This window comes from Hyperolius riggenbachi, chromosome 1 (genome assembly GCF_040937935.1).
Source record: "Hyperolius riggenbachi isolate aHypRig1 chromosome 1, aHypRig1.pri, whole genome shotgun sequence".
NCBI classification, from domain to species: Eukaryota; Metazoa; Chordata; class Amphibia; order Anura; family Hyperoliidae; genus Hyperolius; species Hyperolius riggenbachi.
The window spans coordinates 643,370,838-643,383,691 of NC_090646.1; the positions used below are offsets into that span (position 1 = coordinate 643,370,838).

Below are 12,854 nucleotides of genomic sequence, written 5' to 3' on the forward strand. Positions count from 1 at the left end.
GTGGATGGTGGGGAATGATGGAATTCGGCTTCCAGCTATTGCTGGAGGCGGAATTACGGTAATCTTCTGACGGTGTTCTTCTTTTACTCACTTCAGGTCTCCTTTAAAGGGAACCAGAAGCGAGGAAAATTATGTAAAATAAACACATTATGTAGCTGCAAATGAATATTACATACTTACCTCACCATCATTTCCTCTCAGAAGCTCACCATTTTCTCCTTACAGTGATCCCTTCCAGTTCTGACAATATTTTTTATCAGAACTGAAATATACCAGATACTGTCAGTTATATATCAGCAGCTGTCAGCTGCAACTGAATGTGCCAGGTAATGTCCATGTTTCCCTATGGCTCAAGTGGGTGATATTACAGTTTAACATTGTGCTGACAGGAGGCTGTTATGGGGTAATGGCCATTTTTAAAATGGAGGACGGAGAATTCCATTGATCACAGTGGACAAATGGGATGCAGGAGAGGAGAAAGAGATTGAGGAGTAGACTACAAAGGAGGTAAGTATGACCTGTGTATGGTTATTTTGACTTTTTATTTTCAGTTCAGGTTCTCTTTAAAAGTCACGTTTCTGGCCAGCTGCTAGACAAAACCTTCAATGCCATTCTGGAAGATCCAGCGGGCGTTAGGTGCACAGTAACCATACTTTCCATGTCATTAGTTCTAAGGCTCATTACACACCATGTAGTTAAAAGGTACAGCGCTCTCACACCAGCCACATATAGTCCAAAATGACCTCCACAGTCCCTTATGATAGTTCTCAATGGTTCACTCAAATGTCCAACAGCTTTAGCGTTCCTTCACAATAGTAAGTATCACGCTCACCAAATTTGATGGCTGACAAGCTACAATCAGCATAACCAGCGTGTGTCAGATGTCAAGCAACGCTTCCCTCTCAGACTTCCTCTTGTATGTACCTCAGAGCAAACAAACACATAGCATAGCGTAATAATGTTAAGATGGTAAGATAGGCACACCTCCACCTGTGACACTGATCACCCGTGTGTTACAGCAAGTCACCATACACCCAATGTGTATGACTGATATGGTTGCGGGCTCACCAGATTCAGATGCTGACCATATATAAGACCAGCTAACAGCGCTTTAGTACTCAATCAGCCTCCCAAGTTCTGCAGAATCTTCTCCCTTAAAGGACTCAAAGCGGAATCGCCATAGTGTAATAACATTTATTAAAAGATTAAGAAACAAGTAGTGCACTCACATTTTAAAAACGAATCATGCGCATGTAAAACAAGCTCCTATGGACGTCCTCCTAGATGCCAAAACTCGCGTCTCCACACAGCGCCACGAGGCCACGCCCTACCGGTTTCGTCATATGACTCATCAGGGGCTGACTTGCTGTAACACACGGGTGATCAGTGTCACAGGTGGAGGTGTGCCTATCTTACCATCTTAACATTATTACGCTATGCTATGTGTTTGTTTGCTCTGAGGTACATACAAGAGGAAGTCTGAGAGGGAAGCGTTGCTTGACATCTGACACACGCTGGTTATGCTGATTGTAGCTTGTCAGCCATCAAATTTGGTGAGCGTGATACTTACTATTGTGAAGGAACGCTAAAGCTGTTGGACATTTGAGTGAACCATTGAGAACTATCATAAGGGACTGTGGAGGTCATTTTGGACTATATGTGGCTGGTGTGAGAGCGCTGTACCTTTTAACTACATTTATTTAGGGTGTCAATACTCACCCAGTTGTATAGCGATCCATCCAGCCAGTATTTGTGATTGTTTACAGGAACATTGGAAATTTATGTACATTTGATATTTTAATATTTTAGCATTTTGCCCGATAAGGAGCGCATATACCACTGTGCCCATCATTACACACCATACAATCTTGGTTGTACAGATTTACCAAATCTATGTAGTATAAGGGCCAACAGATTCAAAATACCTTGAATGATTGATTGGATAAGCTCTTCTACTACATGAAAGTGGTAAGATTGAACAACCAAGATTGTATGGTGTGTGTTGAGCTTAAGGGCTGCCTGTAAACAAATAAAGGTTTATGCAGGCCACTGCTTTTGAGACCAGCTCTCAGAGCAGAGGGTAAGACTAAGGTGAAGGCTTATATGTAAAAAACTAGTCAGTGTTTGCCCATTGTAAAATCTTTCCTCTCCCTGATTTACATTCTGAAATGTAACATTGGTGGTGACATCTTTAGTTCTGCCAGGTGATCTGTATGGAATGTTCATTACTGAGAGTTCTATGCACAGAGGTGATACTGCTTGCTTGGTAGTTGAAAAAAGCTGTTATTTCCCACAATGCAATGAGGTTCACAGTAAGCAAACAGTCCGGACCATGGTCTTGACATCATACTGTGGGAGGAGTTCCACCACAATATAAGCCATACAGACGCCCCTGATGGCCTTTTCAAGAAAAGGTAAATATTTCTCATGGGAAAGGGGCTACTAATTGGAATGAAGTTTAATCATTGGTTGAAGTTCCTCTTTAAAATCTGAACCACAGAGTAACCAAGCAGCTCAGGGTGACCCAAACCACTCGGAATGTATAGGGGGAGAAAAGGGATGGAAAAGCCCTCCTACTAAAAAAAAGCAAAGTTTGGTGTAATTGCATTCCTAAAACAGAAGGAAATCTGCAATAATTCAGCTATAAGTGAACATTTGTGGTTATCCACAATGCACTGCTACTGAATATGCAAATTATCCCTTTTCACCCTTAGTATGCCAAGCAAGCATCCAGAACCACTGGTGTATAGCAAGCCTATAGCTTTTAATTTTACACAGCCATATCAAACCCACATGTGACAGCCTGTTTCAGACTTTTGGTCCTCAATCAGAACACAAACCTTATGACTTTGTTACCCTCAAAGACGAGACTTTAAAAAATTGACATTCCTGACCATTTTTGCAAAGACAAAAAACAAAACTATCATGTAAAGACAAACAACCGCACTGCTTTTTTTCTTTTCACCAAAAGGATTACACTTATGCAACGGCGCAGACGTATATTTTTATTCATCACCACCTGCTTAGGTAACCATTGAATACATGCTAGCGGCTTTTACCAGCTATTAATTATTACTATTAAACGTTAAAAAAAAGTGACAATATACACAACGACACCGCACAATTAATCCCTTGGATGTGTAAAGATAAGAGCATAAAATGTAGATTATTGTAATTTTCGCTAATGCTTTTATCCAAAGAATAAACTCGCCAGAGTTAACTCAGCAAATAATAATAAAAAAAAGCGATTTACTTTTTAATTATGTTCCTCTTTTGACATTTTGAAGAACTGGAGAACTGGTAATAAATAATGAATCTTCCGCTCGTGGTAGGTGGTATAAAAAGATTATGCACGTCTTCTCTGTCTGCAGGAGCTGAAAAATCACGACTTATTGGACTCCGCTGAAATTATACATTATAAGAGGCAAAGACGGAAGGGCGAGCTTATAAGGATTAAGTCTCTTGCTTTGAAAGAAATAAAAAAAGAGGCTTCTGTTCAACTCTCGAAAATGGTGCCGATTATGTACAACTAAAAGAAGACATGTTTAGAAATCACTCATCTCTGGGAAAAAAAATTGTGGAGAAAATTGAAGACGACATTCTATTATGTAAAAGGAAAAAAGAATGGTTTGTGTCATCAATGTTTAAAAAAAAAACTAAAAAAACTTAAAATGTATGTTTTTGTTCAAATTAAATTCTCTTGATTTCTCCACTTTTCAAAATCAGCTCTCCAATTATTATTTTTTGTTGGGCAATAGAGAAAATAATCAATAACACGATGCAGTTTTGTAGGCAGCTCGGTGTTCGGGCAAATCAATGTAGTAGCTGCCGATTTGGAACAGCCCAAACTTTGCATCAACTAAGATGAAACATTGGAAACATTCACTCACGGAGAGAGAATTTCCTGGCATACACTAAAAGCACGCAAGGATAAAACATTATTTTCTCCTCTCCAGTAAAGTTCCTGGTGATCCTCCATCCTATATTTCTTTTATCCCAGCCTCTCTTCTCCCCCAGTGTTGAAGCAACGGTATCATGGTAGCATGTAGGATTTAGCTGCTCAAGGCCTCTTCAGTGACAGTCCACTTCACTACTTTTGTTCACTAAAACTATGGTAAAGGCAAGAAGGTAATGGACTTGTCAATTAAAGTCCTTCTCCTTTCCATATTGTAACGATCGGTGTCAGCACACAGAGAGAATCTGATTATTGATGATCTGCAGAATCATCAATAATACAGATGTATACTTGATTATGGATGATCTGCAGAATCACCAATAATACAAGTATGACTAACCTCTGGACACCTAATGAAGTGTAAGTGTTTGGTGTAACTGTAGGCTATCTCCCGTGAGGCGGGAGACACAGGCAGCTCGGCCAGGTACCACCTGAGGGGCAGGTGGCCCTCGGCTGTGCAGGGACTATCTCCGTGAGAGAGGGAATAGAGAGAACCTGGCAACCAGTGATACTTGGTGATCACATAATAGACTGTACTGCAGCCAGGGGACTCCAGAGGAGTAGAGGCCACTGGCTGCTAGCAGGTCGGACTCTCTGAGGAGTCCTAACAGCTATCTGACACTTGGTGGAATAGTGTCACAGCTAGTACAGATAGACTGAGCACTCAAGGCATGAGTGAAAGCCGGGAGGGTCGGGCAGGCCAGGTCGGCAACACACGAGCAGATAAGGTACAGAGACAGAAGGCTGATTCGGTAACCGGGTACAGGCAGGGTTTGGCAACAGGTAGGCAGATATGCAGAGGTACCGAATCAGAAAGCAAGAGAGAGAGGTCGACAGAGCAGATAGTCATAACAGATATAAAGCACAGTCCTAGTCTGAGGTGTGAGGTCCTTGGTCTCGACACCCAGGAACTAGTCTAGAGAATAACTCAGCAATGACACAGTAATCCTAAGCTTGGGTGTGAGGTCCTTGGTCTCAACACCCCGGAACTGGTCTAAAGTATAACACAGTAATGACACAGTGATCCTAAGCTTGGGTGTGAGGTTCTTGGTCTCAACACCCCGGAACTGGTCTAAAGTATAACACAGCAATGACACAGTGATCCTAAGCTTGGGTGTGAGGTCCTTGGTCTCAACACCCCGGAACTGGTCTAAAGTATAACACAGAAATGACACAGTGATCCTAAGATTGGGTGTGAGGTCCTTGGTCTCAACACCCCGGAACTGGTCTAAAGTATAACACAGCAGTAATCTGGCTAAGTGTGAATTCCCAGGTCCACCTGTTTCGAACACACTGTGGGATCTGACTGAGGTCTGAGTGCTCACACGTAAGTATGTGCAACGGCAGACAACCAGAGACTGACCAGCAAGATCTATATATACTGCAGCGCTCCTCCGCACCGCCCTGCGCCACTCAGCCAATCAGTAACCTGATCAGCTGATCACTCTCCTACTGGCATAAAGGGCTTGCCTTCTAGCGCGCGCACAGTTCTCCATCTGTGTGCAACAGAAGGCCCAGGCAAACCAGACGCATGCTGCTGTGCGGAAACCGCCGGTCTGAACGCAAAGACAGCCGCCCCGCTGCTAGACCGTGCGTCGGCATCTCCGCAATCCATTACATATACTTCCTATTACTGGGGAAAGAAAGGAGGTTGGGGCAGCCATCTTGGAAGAGTCATGAGAGAATCTTCACTGCTGTCACCATGATGTTGAGGAAGAAGACACCTGAAAATGGTGTTGAGACAGAAGACATCTAAGGATGGTGTTGAGGAAAAAGACACCTGAGGATGGTGTAAAGGAAGAATACACCTGAAGATGGTGTAAAGGAAAAATAACCCAAGGATAGTGTAAAGGAAGAAGACACCTGAGGATGGTGTAAAGGAAAAAGACACCTGAGGATGGCATTGAGGGAGAAGACACCTAAGGATGGTGTTGAGGAAGAAGACACCCAGATGGTGTAAAGGAAAATAACACCTGAGGATGGTGTTGAGGAAGAAAACACCTAAGGATGATGTTGAGGAAGAAGACACCTGAGGATGGTGTTGAGGAAGAAGACACCTGAGGATGGTGTTGAGGAAGAAGACAACTGAAGATGTTGTTGAGAAAGACAACACCCAAGGATGGTGTAGTGGAAGAAGACACCTGAGGATGATGTTGAGGAAGAAGACACCTGAGGATGGTGTTGAGGCAGAAGACACCTGAGGATGGTGTTGAGGAAGAAGACACCTGAAGATGGTGTTGAGACAGAAGACACCTGAGGATGGTGTTGAGGAAGAAGACACCTGAAGATGGTGTTGAGGCAGAAGACACCTGAAGATGGTGTTGAGGAAGAAGACACCTGAAGATGGTGTTGAGAAAGACACCACCCAAATATGGTGTAGTGGAAGAAGACACCTGAGGATGATGTTGAGGAAGAAGACACCTGAGGATGGTGTTGAGGCAGAAGACACCTGAGGATGGTGTTGAGGAAGAAGACACCTGAAGATGGTGTTGAGGCCGAAGACACCCGAGGATGGAGTTGAGGAAGAAGACACCTGAAGATGGTGTTGAGGAAGAAGACACCTGAAGATGGTGTTGAGAAAGACAACAACAAAGGATGGTGTAGTGGAAGAAGACACCTGAGGATGGTGTTGAGGAACAAGACACCTGAGGATGGCATGGAGGAAGAAGACACCTGAAGATGGCGTTGAGACAGAAGACACCTGAGGATGGTGTTGAAGAAGAAGACACCTGAGGATGGTGTTGAGGAAGACAACACCCAAGGATGGTGTGAAGGAAGAAGACACCTGAGGATGGCATGGAGGAAGAAGACACCTGAGGAAAGGTGTCATTTTAAAAAAAAAGGACCCTGGATCATTAAACGCTTAACTGTAGAGGTGAATATAAGGTTTTCTTCTTACAGACAAATAGTTATATGAGGCCAAAACTCTTCTATCAGATGAAAATTAACAGTTTTGTGCAGAAGCAGCTCTGCTTAAAATGTATCTTGTAAATGGCAATATGACAGGACATGAAAAGAGCAGGCACATGTGTTTTATTACACTAAACTGATCTCTAAACTGTATTATGTATGGCATAGAAATGGGGTAACTTTAAAGTGTACCCGGAGGGAAAAAAAGTGCCCCAAATATGTACTCAACTCAATAGATGGAAGCCTCTGGATATGCAAGAGGCTTCCGCCGTCCCCCTCCATCTGCTCGTTCCAGTACGTGTCCTTTGCAATTTGGAGGGACAAGCCCTTGCATGGATCTAATCGGGCTTGGATTTTTCCACTGGAGCCTGAGTGTGTCTGTGCTATTGCGCTTGTGTGAGCCATTATGCACCTGCAGCTCGGTGTGGCTATGCTCGTTCTCGTACGGGAGTGCAGCCGCGAGCTTCAGGAGAACACAGCACTGTAGCGGCAAGGTGGAAAGAGAGTGGGGAAGTTTTCACAGTTTTGATTTAAAGCCCAAGTTGTGTTGTTGGGGTTCGGTGTTGGCACACCATCTGGTTGTTGGGTGCTTGGTGGTGTGATAAAGGCAATATCTGTAACAAATGTTGCGGAAGCGGCTGCCAGCAGCTCCGGGCAGCTGCTTACTTCCGCATCTTCTGGCTGCATCCCCAGCTCACCTCTGGAGGTGGAACAGCGCGGCAAGCCCAGCCGTGTCTATAGACGGGCATGCAGGATCCACAATAGCCTTTATAGGCTGAGGAGGCAGGTGTGAGGAAGGTCAGCTGACAGCGGTCAGTTGACACTTTGGAAGCTTCCGATTGGCTGGGGGTTCGGGGGCGTGCGGGCAATTTATTTTTGTATATAAGACCTGTCTTGTCAGTTCCCCAACGTCCGTTATAGCTTTCAGTTCTCTGAGCGCTGGACCTTGACATACTACTGAGTCTAGTTAGTTCCGCAGAGCTATATATATATATATATATGCAGACACTGCCAATATATATGTACTCTAGTTAGTTCAGTATTGTATATTGTAATTATCCTGATTGTGATTTTGTGTATGACCCGGCGTGCCCTCCACTTCGATTAAAGTCTCATCCCTCTGTACTATAGTCATCTGATATTCGATATTGACCTCGGCAAGCCTAACGACCAGGTCTCTGTCTCATCCCTGTTTGTACCTCAACTATCTGGATCTTATGTGTATGACTTCAGCCTGTTTAACGTTTTAGCACCTGTCTCAGCCCTTTGTACTTTAGCCATCTGATTACCAGTGTATGAACTTAGCTTGTTAACTGACCTAGCTCTGCCTTTTGAACCGCATATTTCTGACCTCACGTGTATGACCCCAGGTAACGATCTGACTTCAGTTTATCGTATACTTTGTGTACACTTATACCAGCCTTACAATATCCCATAGAATCATACGTTACAAAAGTCCATTCAGCACACCAAATTAGAGGTAATTGCACATTCATTATTTTCATGTGGCATGCCTTAAAAAAGGTAGACCCTGCAAGGCTCCCGAAACAATGGTCGGATCTCTTGTGTTTTCAAAGTACAATAATGAATGTGCAATTACCTCTAATTTGGTGTGCTGATGGACTTTTGTAACTTAAAGCCCAAGTTGAGACATGGAAAAATTGTTGAGTAAAAACAAAAATCAGCTTTTGCAAAGTAAAAGAAGAAAATTCTAACCGTACTGATTCAATCATCCTCACAAAAAAAGCCCCACTGCCCAGAGGCGGGACAAGGTCCTCCAGCACCCAAGGCTGAGACACCAAAGTGCGCCCCTCCATCCCTGCCACCCCAGCCATCACACACTGATTGCTATTAGACTAAGAGGTGCCACAGGGCCCACAACCTCCCCAACACCTTAATATCTAGTTATCTGGCTTGCAGTCACTACCATGTATCCCCTTTTCTTATTTCTTTCTGCTTCAAACACAATTAGGAATGACAGCTGAATGAATAATGCGCCCCCTCCTACACTGCGCCCTGAGGCTGGAGCCTCTCGAGCCTATGCCTCGGCCCGGCCTTGCCACTGCCTACTCACTCCCCTTTCCCAATTAGAACAGTCCACTAGTGAAGAAACCACAGTGCTGGAACATTCACAGGAATGACTATCACGGGCTTGCCGGTGCCAAGTTTCGCTCAGGTCGCCCCCCGAGTGTTCAAAGATTCAGAATAAGTGAAGAGGCTGCACACCACTGGATTTGCTAGTTAAAGCACATACACTTCATGTTTTGAACTATTGCAGTCCTTCATCAAGTGTATCACTTCCCTTTCCCAATCAGTCTAAAGCCATGCTTCTTGATAGGCTAAGAGTCAGCAGGGAGGTGTGGCTTCAGCTGGCAGAGCAATCCCTCTCCTCCTCTGCATGCTCATAAGACTGACCTGGGAGTGGCTTGGACTGACTGGGAGTGGTAAGGCCACTGCTGGTCTGTGAGGAGAAGATACGTTACTGCAGTGGGAACTTCTCTCTTTTTATATTGCAAAAACTGCACTTTTACATCCATGTATTTAAAAAAAAAAAAAGACAAACAATTATTGAATTATTTTATACATTTCAGTTACGTACAGCTTTATTTTTGCTCATTTTAATAGTCTGCATTGAGAGTGGAAACTATTAATCTGTTACTGTACTTGTGTCTTCAGCGTAGGCTAATGCTTACATTTGCAAACTGCGTGAACAGTACAGAAAGTGCCAACGCAAACACTAATGTGAAAGAAAGAAAATTACAAAGGGATTATTTTAATTATAATTTATCTTGGCGGAATGAATAGAAGTAAAGGGCATGGATGCTCAGCTGCTGGGCTCTGCTAGTTATTAAAGCAAGCTGTTCCTGGTTGTGAGTCTCTTCTGTGCTTGGTCTACACAGAGATTTGTCACAGCCGTACCAAAGAAATATCCTGAATCAAGGCAAATACAAGACAGACAGGCCTCAATTCACTAAGCAGTTTAGACTAGTCTACAGATGGTTTTTAGTTTACTGATGGTTTGGACCTGTTTTTAGACCTAGTCTAACATTCAGTAATTACACAATTCACAAAGGCAAACAAGGAGTAACCACGCCCACTTTGACAGAGATTAGACCGTCTGATTTCTGTGGTTAAAGTAATTCTGTGAGGTGTTTTAGACGTGAGGATGGAACCTTTTGAATGAATTATGCAGGAGTTTTGTATGCAGAGGAGAGCTCGTCAGAGGAGAAGGATGTCAGTCATAGCTACTCGTTTGTGAATTGCATCTTTTGATCATTTCCCCTGCTTTAACCACCTAATTACCGAATGGTTTAGACCAGGTCTAAAAACAGGTCTTAAACATTTGGTAATAGTGAATTCCCCTTTGATGCAACTGACCAAACCATCAGTAGACTAAAAACCATCTGTAGTAGACTAGTCTAAACTGCTTAGTCTATTGAGGCCAATGCAGCATAGCCAATGTGACACAGCCAATGCTTTCTGGCTGAGATACGCCTGGATCACAGGTGGTTTGGAGGTGGTTTTATGGTGCAGTTCCCAAGCAGTTGTCAGCTGTAGTAAAGAGTTTCCGAATTACGAGGAATTCTGATTTCTGAGTTTCCAGTCGGAAATTGGCTTTCCACTGCAAAAATCGGAGTTTTGTGGGAATACCACATTACTGAGACTCAGACATTTTACATCACTCACAAGACTCAGAAGTATTGGACCAATCAGTATTGTACAAGATGTAGCCAGTAGTAATGTCAAACATCATGGGTCCAGTAGAAGTTAGGAATATGGGAGACAAAGCTAAATTCTTCTGAAAATATAAGCCGAAAGGGCAACACAGGTGAGTATCTGTTAGCAACATCAAGGGCAAGAAACACGTAACACAGTCTCCTTAGAGGCTTTCAGCTTGACACAGAGTTGAGATACAATCAAATTAACTACTTTCGTACCAGCAGTTTCTGCCCCCTTAAGGACCAGAGACTGCTGGCATGATAAAACGGCGCTTACCGACAAATCACCGCAATCATCCGTAGCCCCCTCCGCTCATGCCGTTCTAACCCCACTGCAGGTCGCTCTCTCTGCTGGCCCTATGACAGTGGCTCCTGACGCTGTCAATCAATCTAAGCCAATGACATTTTCTCCTGACCGTCTCACACAGCTCTGCCGTCATTTAGAGTGCGAGTGATCTGGGGCGGGGAGAGAGGGGCGCAATCGGCGGGATCGGTGGAACCGCGTGGCGACGAGTGTTGAAATCTACGTCCTGTCAGATCTGCACAGCCACATGCAGGATGCAGATTTCAACTGCGTAAGTCCGGAACCAGTTAAAGGAGAAACAGTTGTCCAAGGCATGTGACTCAACTCAAAAGCCATCTTAAACGATACCTGACTTACAGTAGGTAGACCTGAGGAAGGGTCATTGTACCCGTAACATGTGTGTATTGTTTGCTCAATAAATCACAAACACAAGTTTGATGCCAGTAGAGTGCCTTTTTCTACTGATTGAAATGGACCAAGGCATGTGAGTTTTCTGTAAGGGCGGCCGTTTTCATAGCAGAGATTCAGATAATTAGTTCCAAATTCATGTGAACATGTAACATATAAAGAGAGTGATCATTTTACACTTACGTTCCGGTTGTGTAGCGACTTTAATGGGCTGAGAGCTCTCTCCGGGGCCCCATTCGTTGTACGCCAGCACACGGAATGAATACGTCTCCTCAGGCTTCAGGTTTCCGACTGTTAGCTGTAAGGCCACCGGCTGGGAGGTGTTCAAGGCCCTCTCTCTATAGAAAGCGGAGGAAAAAAACAGTACATGAGAATCATATATCAGAACCCCTGACCAAGTGTTACTTATGTGTATACTAAAAATACTGGTAGAGCCGCCCTTGATATATTACTAATACTATGTACTATGACACGGATGAGAAGTGTAACGTCTTCCCTTATCAGAAGGACAAAACAAAATTTATGAAAAAGGTATGTTTATTCATGCACAATAGACAACATGTATCAGGGGTCTTAGCCCGCTTCCTCAGGTCAATAACAATGCCTGGAAAGCTTTCAGCCATAAGTGTGAGTGCCTTTAATACTATACTCTGATTTCATGCACAAAATGTTTCTTATGAATTATGTCATCATTGCTGTCTTCTTATCACCTTCTCTATATCGTTTCAGTACCAGGTAAGGAAATCGAGATCTGGTGTAAAAAGGCAACATAACAAGAAATGATCACGGCCCAAATGACTACTACACTTACATATTTATCTTCTGCAGCACTTTGGAACTTTGTGCCATTCATTACAGGTAAGCACTTGCTTCCAACTACATGAGAGGGGTGAGCAGATTTTTGTTGCAGGGTATTTTTGGTACAGGCTTTGACTTCGTGTTTGGAACTTTTCCTATCTGATATTATCTGTGCCTGACCCTCCTTATTGATATATAATCTTAATCCTTCTTTTTGTTTTTAGTGGTCCCAAACGATCGTTACTCGATCGCTTATACGAAGAATTGTTCATAAACAATTGTTTCTCAAATTGTATTGTTAGTGGCCACATTTACTGTATCGTAACCCACCTCCTAACTTTAACTTGTCACATACATACCTAATCCTAAGAATTTTAAAAGTTATTGATAAGGCTAACAGGGCCAAATCCTATTAACTTTCCCCCTTTTTCTCCCAGGAGATATTGCCAAATCTTTTCAATAAAACACGTTTAAAGCGGATCCGAGATGAAAACTATAACAAGTAACTTGTCTATATATCTTATCTAAAGTTTAGATAGTTCACACAACAAATCTAGCTGCAAACAGCTTTAATAGAAAATGATTATGTCTTCCTGTGGTACAATGACAGCAGCCATGTTGTTTGTAAACATTACACAGAGGCAGGCTTATCTGTATCTCAGCCTGTGAAAAAAACCTAATCCCCCCTCTTCCCTCCTCCCCTCTGCCTCTGAAATCAATGGCTAGTAACACCTCCTCCTCCTCCTGCCCAGACTGAGCT

At 43.3% G+C, this 12,854-nt stretch overlaps 1 protein-coding gene across 7 annotated transcripts in view; it reads right to left on the reverse strand.

The window, feature by feature from the left end:
• Positions 1-12,854, reverse strand: part of DCC (DCC netrin 1 receptor) — a 1,000,213-nt gene that overhangs the window by 278,926 nt on the left and 708,433 nt on the right. For all 7 annotated transcript variants that reach the window (XM_068251343.1, XM_068251342.1, XM_068251341.1 and 4 more), the window contains one exon: positions 11,480-11,634. In XM_068251343.1, the coding sequence (XP_068107444.1) occupies positions 11,480-11,634 (155 nt within the window). The remainder of the gene's footprint in view (positions 1-11,479; positions 11,635-12,854) is intronic.